Genomic DNA, 15,291 nt, shown 5'->3' on the forward strand with positions numbered 1-15,291 from the left:
ATGAAAAAGGTAGAATAAAATATCCAAGAACAGTGGGACAATGACAAAAGGCATAAACATATATAATGGAAATACCAGAAGGAGAAGAAACAGAGAAGGATCAGAAGAAATATTTGAAACAACAATGACTGAGAAGTTCTCCAAGTTAATGTCAGATGACAAATCATAGATCCAGGAAGCTCAGAGAACACCTAGCAGGATAAATGCAAACAAAACAAACAAAAAACAAACTTACAACACCTATGCATATCATAGTCACATTCCAGAGCACCTAAGATAAAGGAAGGAGCAAAGGCAATACCATGGAAAAAAGACAGTCCCTTCAATAAATGGTACTGAACAAGTGGACATGCACATGCCAAAAAGTAAATCAGAGCTTACACCTTTCACAAAATTAATTCAAAATGGATCATAGACCTAAATGTAGAACACAAAACCATAAAAAAAAAAAAAAAACAGGAGAAAATCTAGGTGACATTGGGTTTGGTGATGACTTTTTACATTCAACACCAAAGGCATAATCCATGAAAGAAATATTTCATAAGGTGGACTTCATTAAAATTAACAACTTATCTGCAAAAGACCCTGTCAGGAGAATAAGAAGACAAGACACAGACTGGGAGAAAATATTTGCAAAAGACATATCTGATAAAGTACTGTTACCCAAAATATACAAAGAACTCTTTAAATCCAACAATAAGAAAACGAACAACCCGATTTTTAAAATGGGCAAATATGTGGAAGCTAAGGCAAAGAATCTGAATTGGGTAATGACCAGAACAGGCTGTTGTGCACCTGGTTTGGAACTTTCCATTTTATTGACAGAAAGGCAAGCACCGTCTGTCCTGGCACCTTCCTCTTGCCTGGGGCTGGCTGCCTCCACCCTGCACCTTTGCTCAGCTCCGCCCAGCGTTGCCTTGCTGCTGCCCCTCTGCACATTGGCCTCAGAGCCGGGTCTGGCTGTGCCGAGATGGGGCTGCCCTGTCCTGGGCTGTGGCTGAAGAGGCTCTGGGTACTCTTGCAGGTGGCTGTGCATGTGGCTGTGGGCAAGGTGCTACTGACACTGTTTCCAGAGAGAGTCATGCAGCACATCCTGTCCATTGGCCAGAAGACGGGGATGGCCAGGAACCCCCATTTCACCCCTGACAACTGGGTCCCGACCTTCTTCAGCACCCAGTATTTCTGGTTTGTCCTGAAGGTCCGTTGGCAGCAACTGGAGGACGTGACTGAGCGAGGGGGTCTTGCCCCGAACTGCCCGGTGGTCCGCCTCTCAGGGCAGAGGTGCAACATTTGGGACTTCATGCAAGGTCAGGAGGCTGCGACATGCTTGAGGGGTACTTGAAATAGCGGTGGTAGAGGGGGCTGGAGAGCTGGGTTGGAAAGTCTAAGTTCTTGTACTACTCCAGCTGCTCCTGTTGGGGCTTGGTGTCCTCTTCCTGTTTCCTGAAATAGGAATTCTTGTGGATTCTGTTTCTCTGAGTGGCAGCCCCACCTTCCCAGGCAATCAAATCACCAACCATCCTCTCTGGCCTTTTGCGCCTGGAACACTGCTCTTACCATGCAGTCTGATCTGCCTGGGATGCTCTTTGCCCACTTCTGTGCCTGAGTAACGCCTGTTCACCCTTCAGGCTTCTGCTCAATGACACCTCTTGTGAGGAGCCAACTCCAGCTCCCCAGACTAGGTTACCCCCTTACATGCTTAATAACATCCTAAACTTTTCTGTATTACCCCTGCCACGGTTTGTAATTATGTGGGGGTATTTGGTTAACATCTAACCGTAACCCTAGCCCTCCCTAGCCTGCAAACTCTGCGCAGATAGGGACTGTCATTCTAGTCCGCTATTGCAGCCATGCCTTGTGCTGGCACGTGGTAGTTGCTCAGTTGCACTGCCTCTCCTCTTTCTCTCCCCCCAAACCCAGGCAAACCAGTTCCATCTCTCTGGTACCTTAAAGACCTCTCCACTCAGTTTTCTCTTTTTGTTCTTCTCATAGCTTCTCTTCCTGCCAGGACTTTTTTCTCTCCCTCTTGCCCTCTTTTCCAGCCCAACTTGGACACTGCTTCATGTTAGCCAGTACCTGGCTACCTAAGCACAAGTCTTATCTCCTTGCCCAACGGGGCACCCCAGGAGAGGGACATACTTAGCCCAGTGGCCAGACACAGTAGGTAGAGAAGGCACCTGAGGCAGTTGGTTAACCTAGTGTTTTTCCAAGCGTGTTCTTTGGAACCCAAGTCCCACATGTATACTTTACTATGTATAGTTCCCTGGTCAAAGTAGTTTGAGAAACCCTGCGTAGTGTATCTTCCTGGAAATTTATAGTGCACATGAACATATGAAAGGCTCTGAGAAGCCCTGAAGCTTAAAAACTTGAAAAAACTTGGCCTGGCACGGTGGCTCATGCCTAGAATCTTAGTATTCTGGGAGGCTGAGGCAAGAAGATTGCTTGAGCTCAGGAGTTAGAGACCAGCCTGAGCAAGAGTGAGATCCCGTCTCTACTAAAAATAGAAAAATTATCCAGGCATGGTGGCAAATGCCTGTAGTCCCAGCTACTTGGGAGGCTGAGGCAGGAGGATCACTTGAGCCCAGGAGTTTGAGGTTGCTGTGAGCTATGATGATAGCTCACTCAGGCAACAGAGTGAGGCTCTGTCTTTGGGGAAAAAAAATTTAAGTATGACTTTTACCTGCAGGACTTTGGAAGGTTTCCTGGAGGAGGTGGCTTTAGAACTAGGCTTTGAAGAATGAGTAAGATTTCTGTAGCTAGATAAGGAAAAAGAGAAGAGTGTTTCAAGCAGAGAGAAAGGCAAGATTTTTCTTTTCTTTCTCTCTCTCTCTCTCTTTCCTTCCTTCTTTCTTTCTATGATTTTAAATCACAGTGCACAAATGACCTGGATGTATTCTACAAACATTCACTAAGTTACTACCTATAACAAGAGCAACGAGACTAACAACTAACTTACCACGTGTCTGCCCTGTGCCACGCACTGTGATAGAACCAGGCCAATTTGCAGAATGTCAATCACCTGAAGACAAGTTCCCTGAAAGCCAAATTGCCTCATCGCCAATTCACAGAATTTACTTGTCATGTAACTATCCACTTTCAGAGAGCCAGTTTACATTTTACAGACGGTTCAATTTTTCTCTGCTTCCTGCTGCTGCAGCTGAGACTGAAAGATAGTGAGAGGAGGAGACTGAGGCAAAAGAAAACTCTATTTACAAAATAGAGTTTTGACCTAGACATTGACCTAGAGTCCCCTGAAATCATAGGTACTGGTGAGACAGAAATAAACACTACTGGCCTCTGCTCTGGACAGCCTGATAACCCAGGGCTTGAGAAGTGTGGTGAGAGAGGGAAGCAGGGAGTCGTGGGGGGAAGGGACCCTCTCACAGGGTGGGGCAAGGAAGCTGGCCAAGGGAAGGCATCCTGGAAGAACAAACGGTGAGCTGGCTGTCTAGGGCAGTGGAGTCTTGGGGCAGGTGAGGAAGATGGGCTTGGGGAGCAAGGGAGGAGAAAGGGGAGGAGCAGCAGAGGTCTGAGACTCGGAGAGGCATCATTCAGTTTGGCAGAAGTGGTGTACAAGAGGCAGGAAGGGGTGAAAGATGAGGCTGAAGACGTCATCAGGAACAAGAGCTTGGGGAGGGGACACCTTATGTGTCTTATCTGCAGGGGTAGACTTTATCCTGAGGGTATTGGGCAGTTCTGGAAGGCTTTTCAAGCAGGGATTTAACATGATCAGTTCTGCTGATTAGAAAGACATCCTATAATTGCTTTGGAAACCCACCAGGCCACTAAAAAGCTCTGTTACATGCTTTGGCTATAAACTCTGAACTCACGTAAGAGCCAGAAACCGGAAAACCTACACGATACTTTACAGATCAACCCCAGCAACTGCTTCATTTTCAGATGCAAAGGCCCAGAGAGGTAAATAACTTACTCAGGGTCATACAGGGAGTTCTTAGAAGAGCCAGACTAGAACTTGTACATTCTGACTGTCAGCTAGTGCATTTTCTGTTATTGGATAAGATAATAGGGGCTCAGGGAAATTCTCAGCTATCTCCCAATCTCTGCATGTCCATGCATACATACGCACACATACATGTCCGAGATACATACCATGGACACACACACACACACACAGCAAAACATTGATTAATGGTATGTTGTGGTAGGAGGCAAGTTCTATATGATTTATCTTCTGGATACTTGAGAGTTAATCTGAAATTGGCTTTATTTCAGCCCCATTTAAAATCTTCTGACATGTCTCCAACTATACTCACAAAGTGTTATCTAGTAACTATAAATGGGATTTCTCTGCTGAGAGAGCCTGGTGTGGGGTAGTTTGTTGGCCTGGGAGTCGTGAAAAGTGGGTTCAAGCCTAGCTGTATTACAGAGCTGTTTGCCCATTTATATAAGAGAGCTGGACTTGATAGTCCTTGCCGAATTCTTTTTTTTTTTTTATTTTTTTTTATTTTCCTCCTCTCCAAGTACTTGCCGAATTCTTGAAACGGTGTTCTCTGCACTGTGGCCTGTGGACATGGGCAGGGTGCCAGCCCTGTGCACCCAAACTTCCTCTCTGTGCTACTGGGAAAGCAGGGAACTGAAGTTTAAACTTTGTCCCAATACTGGTCACTGTACCCAAGCACACATAAATAATTAAACAAATGGCTCTGTCTCTTCCACGGTCCTAGTCAATGAGTGTTGAATTTTTTTCCCAGTTAGAAACAAAATTTCAGACAGACGATATTTAGAGCTGGTCATGACCCTACGTCTTTTGGATTCTTTTTTTTTTTTTTTTTTTTTTTTTTGAGACAGAGTCTCACTTTGTTGCCCAGGCTAGAGTGAGTACCGTGGCGTCAGCCTAGCTCACAGCAACCTCAATCTCCTGGCTCAAGCAATCCTTCTGCCTCAGCCTCCCGAGTAGCTGGGACTACAGGCATGCGCCACCATGCCCCGTTAATTTTTTATATATCTATTAGTTGGCCAATTAATTTCTTTCTATTTATAGTAGAGACGGGGGTCTCACTCTTGCTCAGGCTGGTTTCGAACTCCTGACCTCGAGCAATCCGCCCGCCTCGGCCTCCCAGAGAGCTAGGATTACAGGCGTGAGCCACCGCGCCCGGCTCATCTTTTGGATTCTTATCTAAAGAGTGACTCCCTGGGGTCACTGAAGGCCAGTGACTGTCTACTGGCCATGACTGACCTCTGGGCCTCCCTCCTGAGGCTTGGACCTTCCTGTCACGTGGGTGAGGAATCACTGCGCAATCAACCCGCAGGCCTACGTAGGCCTCTTATGAAAGGATGTGTGAGCCCAGGACAAGGAGAGCTTTGCACGTCCAGAGAAAAAACTGGCCTGTTTCCCTTCTTACACTGAAAAATGAGAAATATATAACCGACTTTGTTTCTCCTTTTACTTGTCCACCAGGAAACTCAAGAGTCAAATATATAGCTCAAATGCACGAGACCTCAAGGCCTGTGGGTGTTCCATTTTTCCTCCTGTTCTATGCCTCCCAGAACGGCATGATTTTTGAAAAATTTCTATTTAATATTTTATTATGTATGTAAGCTGTGTCAGATCCTTCGCAGAACAAAGATAGGATATAACTAACCAAGCAGGTTAAGATGCCCTCTACTGCCCATCTATCAGCAAACCTTGCCAATTCCACCCACTCCCCTTCTCCAACTAGCCCAGGCTCCCGTTACCTCTCATGTGGACTTCCCAATGCCCCCAAGTGTGTCTCCCCCATATCCATGCTCACTCTCGGTCCTTTCTCCACAGAGCAGCCAGAGTGACCTCCAAGCATAAACCTAGTCACTACACAGCCTTACTGTAGCAGTCGGGATTCTGGCTTGTAAGCAACAGAAACTCACTCTGGCTTTCTTGATCGCATACACACATATATACGTAAAGGAATGTATTGGAAAGATATTGGGCACTTCCCAGAATCAATACCAGCTGAAGCCCTAGATCTGGACTGTCTTTTAGCATCAATAGTTGGGCTGGGGGTGAGTTCTACCATCTCAATGACTCCAGAATCAACGCTCTATGTGGGAGGGTACAATCAGCCCAGCTGCTAGGGGCAGAGAGCAAACCTGGCCCCTCTGTCTCCCACAGAGCAAGGCTGGGCACACCCTCTCATCAGTGAAATACAAAATAGGGAATTCCAAGTAGGAAGGAGGGTTAGGAGCTGGGCAACCCAAACTGGTGTTGTGTGCAATAATCATGCCTGTGAATAGCCACTGCACTCCAATCTAGGCAACGCAGTGAGACCCAGTCTGTAAAAAACAAATGAAAAGCTGTAACAAGGCTGGGCGCGGCAGCTCACACCTGTAATCCTAGCACTCTGGGAGGCTGAGGCAGGAGGATTGCTTGAGGTCAGGAGTTTGAGACCAGCCTGAGCAAGAGCGAGACCCCGGCTCTACTAAAAAAAAAGGAAAAAAATAAAAATTAAAAAAAAAAAAAACACTGTAGCAAATATCCACTGCTCTTGTTTTATCTCCATGACATCCCATTGTACATAGAATAAAATCCAAATTCTTCACCAAGGCTTATGGGAGCCTGCCTGCTCTGGCCCCTTCCTGACTCTCCAACTACCTCTCTTGTTGCTCCCCTCACCTGGTTCCTGCCTGGGGTCTTGCGGGCCCTGAACACACCAAGCTCTATTCCTCCTTGGGGCATTTGTACATCAAGTCCCTTTGCCCAGAATGTCCTTTGCCCAGGGCCGATTCTTTCCTGTCCTTCGTTTCTCAGGTTAAATGGCAGTTCCTCAAAGGCCTTCTTTGACCCACCTATCTAAAGTGGGTTGCTCATTTGTAGTCTTTTGTAACATTTACCACCATTTTAAATGTCTTCATTTATGCATTTTGTGTTTTTCCCTATCACCCCATTAAACAGATCTCAAACTGCAGGCAGAGAGCCGCTGGTCTCCTCTCTGCAGAATCCCCAGTGTGTGACAGGGAGCTGTGCACATTGTGAGCGCTGAATAAATGGCTGTAGACATGATGAGAGTACGCTCAGCGCTGGGGATGGATGGGGGCAGGCCCTGCCCTCAAGGGGCAATGAGTAGCCGGGGGATGCGGACGCTCACACAGGCCGTGTCACAGTGCAGTACCCGTCGTGCTCCAATAGATATGTGGTAAGGGCTCAACAATATCAGCCCTGGCCAGAAGAACCCACAGGGTGCTGGCAGCTCCCCAGAATTGCCCTCAGTCTAGGCTGGGGGAGTTACAGAAGCTTCTATGAGGGCTGGCCTCGTGGGCATACGACCAGTGAATGACACTGGGTCCCACACTCAGAAGAGCCTCATGCTTGGGGTTTAATGTTCTGCAGTAGCTGTCTTGAAATTCTTAATAATTTTATCTCTGATTCTACATTTTGTAAGTGAAGCCCTATGGACAATGGAGTATGCCTTGAGGACTTAGAGCCTTGACTCACAGAGGCTCCTGCCTTCCACAGCCTCCCTGTGCCCCCAGGGACATGTTCTCCAAGGCTCACTCTTCCATCCCCAGGTGCCCCTTCTTCCTGCTCCCACCTAGTGACTGCTGCCACCTTCTGGCCCCGGAGAGGGTCTGGACCAGAGAAGGCATGAGGCCTGGCCCCGAGAGGACATGAAGGAGGTGTGGGTCAGGTGTCAGCATCCCCCAGTGTCTCCATGGCAGGGCATGGAGGTGGCTTTCTCAATCCCAGGCTGGCAGTGTCATGGTGCAATGTGGCAAGTGACTGGGGGTGACTTGGCAGGAGAAGTCTCTTGCCCGCCTCCTCCTCCATTAAGGTACCTAGCATGTTCCTGAGCAGAGGTTGCCATACCCTGTGGTTGGGGTGGTGGGCAGGTGGGAAGGGGAAATGTCTGGCTTGACTTCTGTGCTCCAGGCTGGGACATGGAGCGTTGGCCGGGTGGTGGGAGGGAGAGCAAAGCACATGTGCATGGAGTATTGGGGCTGCTGGGAGACTGTAAGGGTCTACACTTGCCCTGGGAATGTCCCTATGCCAGGAGAGTATGACATTAAATAGCAACTAAAAACCACCATGCCAGGTCAAGAGAAAGACCACAGAAGATAACAAACATCTTTATATTTAATACACTTAACAGCACTTTTCTCCCATGTTTTTGAACAAGGAGCCCTGCATTTTCATTTTGCAGCAGGCCCAGCATATTGTGCAGCTGGTGCTGCTCCACCCTTCACTGCCTCCCTCCACAGCTCAGGGAGGAGATAAAAACTTACGTTTATTGAGCACCTACCATGGGGAAAGGCACCAGTTTAAGCTCTTACTATATTAACTTATTTAATCCTCATAATAATCTTACAACAATGCTATAAAGTATTATTATTATGCCTCCTCGCAGATGAGGAAACTGAGGTGCTATGAACAGAAAGAACACTGAATTGAGAGTCCAGAAGCCAGAGTGTTCATCTTAACTCCACCACTCACCTGTATGACCTGGAGCAAGTCTATAAACCTCAGTTTCTTCATCTAAAAATGCAGGAAAGGCCGGGCGCGGTGGCTCACGCCTGTAATCCTAGCATTCTGGGAGGCCGAGGCTGGCGGATTGCTCGAGGTCAGGAGTTCGAAACCAGCCTGAGCAAGAGCGAGACCCCGTCTTTACTAAAAATAGAAAGAAATTAATTGGCCAACTAACATATATAGAAAAAAAAATTAGCCAGGTGTGGTGGCGTGTGCCTGTAAGTCCCAGCTACTCGGGAGGCTGAGGCAGGAGGATTGCTTGAGCCCAGGAGTTTGAGGTTGCTGTGAGCTAGGCTGACGCCACGGCACTCACTCTAGCCTGGGCAACAAAATGAGACTCTGTCTCAAAAAAAATAAAATAAATAAATAAATAAATAAATAAATAAATAAATAAAAATGCAGGAAAAAATCACCTGCTTTGCAGTGTTACTAATCACGTCGTCGCAGGAGAGAATGGATGGAAGCCTGCCTTGTAAGCCACATGAAAGGGGCTCCTCTTTTTAAAGTGTTTAAACCACTATGTAGCAACTGAAGATGGTCACCTAAGACCACCTAACAAAAGCCTCTCATTTTAGAAAGGAATAAACCAGCTCCAGCCCCTGCTAAGTCATGCTCTCTGGGCTTCAGACCCCCACTGTGCCCAAGACCCATCCTGGAGGTGCAACAAAAGTAACAGAATTGAACACTGTAGTGAAAATGGTGCTTGCAAAAGAAAGCTGTGTGTACGTTCTTGGTTTGTGATGTTTCTATTTCTGTTTTAGGCAACAGGCCACTGGTGCTGAATTTTGGAAGTTGCACCTGACCTTCGTTTCTTTTCAAATTTGACCAATTTAAGAGACTCATTGAAGACTTTAGTTCCATAGCAGATTTTCTCATCATTTATATTGAAGAAGCACATGCATCAGGTACAGAGAGATTCTCTCTGCCTCTACCTCTTCCCTCCCTCACTTATCTTTCTCCCCTTCCCCCAAGCCCCAGCAGAAGGTTGGGGGTGGTGGAGGGAGGAAGAGGAGGAGAGTGGGGAAGAGCCACTATTTACTGAGCATCTACCATCTCCGGGTGCTTGCACTAGGTTTACCCACCACTGGCTAACTCTAGTCTGCGGAGCTCAACCTGGGCACCCAGAGAGTGGAAAACCCGGAGTGACGGAGTCTGGCTTGGAGAGAATTCTGACATTCTGAATGGATAAATAGGGAAATCAAGGGATGGACTGTTACAAGGAATTTAGACCTGAAATGTCACAAGTGAAGTGACTGCTGTATAGCTATTATATTACAGCCCAAGACTCAAAGGGATATTGTGGTTCATCTTGGGCAGTAGCTCCCAAGCTTTAGTGAGCATCAGAAGCCTCTGGAGGGCTTGTCGAAACAGACTGCTGGACCGCACCCCTGAGTTGAGCAGATCTGGGACAGTGCCCAAGAATTTGCATTTCTCACAAGTTCCAGGTGATGCTGACACTACTGATCCAGGGACCACCACAATTAGAGAACTACTTCTCTAGGCCAATTTTTAGCTGGGTGAAAATCCTTTCTATAGCCCCAAACTGGTGGTCACCCACCTTCCTTACTTCACAGGAAATCTTATTCCTTTGCAAAACAGTCCTGTTCATGAGAAAGTCCTCCCTCCAATGAGCAAAAATGTCCCTCCTTGGCCGGGCGCGGTGGCTCACGCCTGTAATCCTAGCTCTTGGGAGGCCGAGGCGGGCGGATTGCTCAAGGTCAGGAGTTCAAAACCAGCCTGAGCAAGAGCGAGACCCCGTCTCTACTATAAATAGAAAGAAATTAATTGGCCAACTGATATATATATATAAAATTAGCCGGGCATGGTGGCGCATGCCTGTAGTCCCAGCTACTCGGGAGGCTGAGGCAAAAGGATCGCTCGAGCCCAGGAGATTGAGGTTGCTGTGAGCTAGGCTGACGCCACGGCACTCACTCTAGCCTGGGCAACAAAGCGAGACTCTGTCTCAAAAAAAAAAAAAAATGTCCCTCCCTAAAACTTTCACACCTTGGTCTAAGCCCCTTGACCTTTATGAAATGGTCAGACACCCCTCCATCTCCCTGACCTTCATAGGGCTTGAACCCATGAGTTTGGTCCAAGTCTCAAAGATAGAGATTGAAGAAGGCAAGAAGGCTTGTGTGGCCAAGTGGGACAAGTATCATTTTCCCACAAGATAGGAGAGATGCTATCTGATTTGTCATTGTCACCCAGTGGGTCAAGGGATCCAAATATTTCACACACCTGGCTGGAGCAAAGAGCTGGAGGCAGGCTGGAGAGATGGGCAGAAGCCACCAAGAAAGATCTAAGCAGGAGAGTAACATGGTCAGATTTGCATTTTGGAAAAAACACTGTGTTGGAGAAAAATTAGGAGGGAGACTGTCTAAAGTCTAGAGCAGTAGCTCTTAAACTTGGCATACAGGTTAGAATCATCTGGAAGGCTGTTAAAACACAAAGTGCTGGGCCCCATTTTTGGTCCATCTAGGGTGGGGCCTGAGAATGTGCATTACTAACAAGCTTCCAGGTGATGCTGATGCCTCTAGTCTGGGGACCACACACTTCGAGAACCACTGGTCTAGAAACAGTGGCCTCTCAAAGTATGGTCCAGGCACCAGCAGTGTTGGCATCCTGGGAGCTAGTTAGACTCACACTGCCACCCTAGACAGACTGAATCAGAATCTTCCTTTCATGAGGTCCCCAAGTGATTCGTGTGCACATTAAAAATCTCAGAGTGCTGCTTCATTGGGCTGTTTTATGTCGGAGAGCAGAGGCCTGGCAGTTGGGAGCGCTGGGCTTTAACTCTGGATCCATAACTAGCTTCCTATGTGACCTCGCACATTCAGCCATAATAGAAGAAAATGGGCCAAATCATGGCCAAGAGCTCCTCTGTCTGAGAACCTCAGTTAAAATTGAGGGGTATGTAGTCTGCAGGAAGTGTGTGCCATGCTGAGGGCTCGGTGCCTGGCCTTTCTCTTGCAGATGGCTGGGCTTTTAAGAACAACGTGGACATCAGGAATCACCGGAACCTCCAGGACCGCCTGCGGGCAGCCCACATGCTGCTGGCCAGGAGCCCCCAGTGCCCTGTGGTGGTGGACACAATGCAGAACCAGAGCAGCCGGCTCTACGCAGCACTGCCCGAGAGGCTCTACGTACTCCAAGAGGGCAGGATCCTCTACAAGGTGGTGACCCAGGGACAGGTGGCCTAGGGAGGGCAAAGGGGCCCAGGGCAGGTAAGGGCAAAGAGGAGGCTTTGTATCAAGCAGACTGGGATTCAAATCACTGCCCAGCCATTTACCAGCCATGTGACCATGAGAGAGTCCTTTGACCTCTTGGAGCTTCAGTTTCCCCTTCCCCATGGGGATGCTGGTCCCCACCTCACAGGGGAAGAAATAATGCACAAGCAAGTCCCTGGCATTTGGACTGGCGCTGTATCCTCCTGGCTGCCTTCTGAACCCAGGTGACTGGCCCAGCCTGGTTTGGTTTTAAGCTGAGAGAGAGAGAATATTGTTCTCATTTTATAAACAATGCTTAGAGAGGGGAATTGACTTGCCCAAGGTCACATTGGCCAAGGCTCATATTTTAATTCTAAATCCCCCATGGGATGGGCTGCAGTGGGAGGGTCCGAAGCTGCTTCTCTCTGAGGCAGGCCTGAGCGGGAGTGGTTAGTGCAGGGTGAGGGGGCATAGGAGGCCCAGAGACAGTGAGCCCTGTGGTTCGGAGCTGCACAGGTGAAGCAGGGATGTGGGACAGAAACGGGTCCTCCTTTCTGGGGATTACTTCCCCTCGAGACTTCCAGCCTGACCTGGGAGAGAGGTACAGCCTCTGACCCCTTAGACACTGTGGGCCTCCCTTGAGAGGGTAGAAACTAAGTTTTGTAGCTATGGAAGGGATTTCAAGCCTTGGAGAACAAATGAAACCCAACCACGGGGATGCTCCTCTGCCCCAGGTCAAGCCAGCCCTACAGGCAAAATAAGCGACAGCTTGCAAATGAATCCCCAGGGTGCCAAGGGTCACAGTTTAAGAATTTGGGTCCTTTTTCCTTTCCTGTTCCCCGAGACATGGTTCTAAGACGCCATGATTTCCACAAGCTGGGCACCGAGTCCCTAGAGGGTTTGGCCCAGTGCAAAAACTGGAAAGACAAAAATGAATTAAAAATGATCCACACCTCACTTCAAGGTACTCATGGTCTAAGGGACAAGGAAGACTCACATCCCACGTAAGAGTATTACAATATTCTGAGTGCTGGCAGACTCCAGAGCAGGTGTCAGCATACTTTTTTTGTAAAAGGCCAGATTTTCAAATATTTTCAACTTTGTGGGCCACATAATCCCTGTCGCAACAATTCAATTCTGCTCTTGTAGCACAAAAGCAACCACAGACAATATGTAAAGAACGAGTGTGCGGCATGGGAACTGATTTGGCTCTCAGACTGAGTTTTCCAACCTCTGGGGAAAGACAGGCTTCTCAGAGGAGATAGCAATTGCTTGGGCCTCGCAGGATAAGGAGTCAGCCAGGGAGTGTGGTGGACGAGAACCATTGCAAATACAGGGAAGAGAGTGGACAAAGGCACTGAGGCATATTAGGGCAGAGTGTGAATAGAGAATTGGGGGCATTTCGGTTATGGGGGTCTCATTCTGGACCAAGGAGCTTGGCCTTCATCTCAGGGCAAAGGAGAGCCCCTGCAGGGTTGTGGGCAGGGGAGAGGCACCATCAGCTCCGTACTTAGTCACCGGCTACTGGGTGAAGAAGGGACTGTGGGGAGCAGGGGCTGAGGACTAGGGATGAAGAGGCTCATGCAGGGCAGTGGGACTGGAAAGGTGGAGGTGGTTCTGATGTAGAATGGATAGAACTTGACGTGAGGCCTGGAGAGGAAGATCAGGCCAGTCTGAAGGTCTGATTAGGGAAGAAAAGCTTCTAGACTTCTTTCTCTGCCTGAAACTCTGTCACTTTACCTCCTCTAGCTTTCCTCCTCCTTCCCTGTCCATTCTTCCTGTTAACTGTTGGTACGACTCCACCCTCTCCCTGGGTGATCACTTCTACCTCACGGTTGATCTGCCATTGACTTCGCCACACTGCCGACTCCTGCATAGATGTCATTTGCCCAGATCTTGCAACTAAGCTCCAGACCTACATGCTCCTTGCAAGTTGGAAATCTGGGAATATCTGATTCATTTCTCTTGCAGGGTAAACCCGGCCCTTGGAACTACCATCCAGAGGAAGTTCGTGCTGTTCTGGAAAAGCTCGACAATTAATCTGGACAGATCCCCCAATTCTAGGTGACCAACAATAGGACTCCTCAAGGATTGGCTCTCCCCACAACCCAACTGGCTTTTTACCTTTGACCCATGCTCCCAGCTAAATTACTAGCTCAGATATTTCTGATCTAGGCAAACAACTCCCAGCTAGGGAGTGTAGGTCACCACACCCGATCAAGACAAATTGTTATAATCAAAAATTGAAGTAACACTTGATCTGTTTAGGCAAGTGAGTTGTTAAAGAATGTGTAACTTCACACTCCTCCCACTGTGGAGACCACATTCGCTGCACACTGTCTTTGAGTGAGGGAGCATTTGCACTCCACAGGCATACTTCTGGGGCATGGTTTCTCTCTCCAGCTACTCTGACACCAAGTAGTTCAATGTGGCATCCATTCTAGGAGGTGAATTCATTTTACCAAATTTGCATTTATAGAATTGTTCTTTTAGGACAATAAATGGGTTCCAGTTGTTAGGAAGAGATAACGACTTGGAAGAGGAGGGAGTAGAAACAGGAGAAGGCAATAATCCTTTCCTTGCCAAAAGATTCAAACCAGTCGATGGTGGTGATGGGTGGGTTTCCATGGTAACACATCTCTAATTTTACCAGGGAAGAGGAGAGTGCTCACTTTACCATCTTGCATATATTTCTTAGAAATGTGGTTCTCTGAACCATGAATTCTTCCACTACCCTTACTTAGCAACTGAATCATCTAGAGGGGTGGATTGGCTTCCCAAAAGCATTACAACCTTGATCAAACCAGACAACAGGCACCGGCAAAGCTTGTCATTCAGTTATGCAGAAGCTCATAGCTGAATTTCTGTTTCTCTGATGTCTTTGCAAGTCTCCTAATGGTCGTTTGTGTTAGATTACATCAGACTAATGGATGAGCATTGGTTTTCATCTGTTTTAACTCTGCTTCTTTTCATATTTGTTTATGACAGCCACAGCCTAAAGCACACACAGCTGTGACTTGATTTGCAAGAAAATGTTATAAGATGCAGCAAGCTAATACAGAATTATTAAAATATATCAGGATATTTTGGATAGCTTCACTGTGATTTTTACATTTTCTTTTCCAATTTGTGTCACCCTTATCTTTTATTATGGCCCGATGTAATCTGATCAGCAAAAATACCATAACCTGAAAGAACCCCATTTGATGGGAAGAAGACTTAGTCTCTATGTCTTACATGTCAAATGTGGTTTTTTCTTGTGAACTCTTGCTGGAGGGAGATAATTTTTCACATTGGAATTAAACTACCTTCATAACATGTTTCCCCATGGACTTGGAGACATTTTGCCAGCATGAAAACACATTGTTTTGGGTATGCTTTAGCTGTTCCAATGTCAATATTATTTTCCTCTTTTAAAAATAGTTATTATTAATTATCTACCAGACACAGGCACTTTCGGATATGTTATCTCATTGAATCTCTCTATATCCCAAAGAGATTATCCTCATTTTAAAGACTAGAAAATCAAGGCTCAGAGAGTTAAGTAACTTGCATACGTTCTCAGAACTAGCAAATAACAAGTCAAGATTCAAATCCAGTCTTTAACTTCAAGGCCAGAGTTCCTGC

At 47.2% G+C, this 15,291-nt stretch overlaps 1 protein-coding gene across 1 annotated transcript; it reads left to right on the forward strand.

Moving 5' to 3' along the window:
- Positions 1-925: 925 nt before the first annotated feature.
- Positions 926-14,748, forward strand: DIO1 (iodothyronine deiodinase 1). Its single transcript, XM_012776311.3, has 4 exons — positions 926-1,307; positions 9,220-9,363; positions 11,432-11,631; positions 13,636-14,748. Exons 1-4 carry the CDS (start codon positions 971-973, stop codon positions 13,702-13,704), a joined length of 750 nt encoding a protein of 249 aa, XP_012631765.2. The 5' UTR covers positions 926-970; the 3' UTR covers positions 13,705-14,748.
- Positions 14,749-15,291: the final 543 nt, after the last annotated feature.

This window comes from Microcebus murinus, chromosome 2, assembly GCF_040939455.1.
Source record: "Microcebus murinus isolate Inina chromosome 2, M.murinus_Inina_mat1.0, whole genome shotgun sequence".
NCBI lineage: Eukaryota > Metazoa > Chordata > Mammalia > Primates > Cheirogaleidae > Microcebus > Microcebus murinus.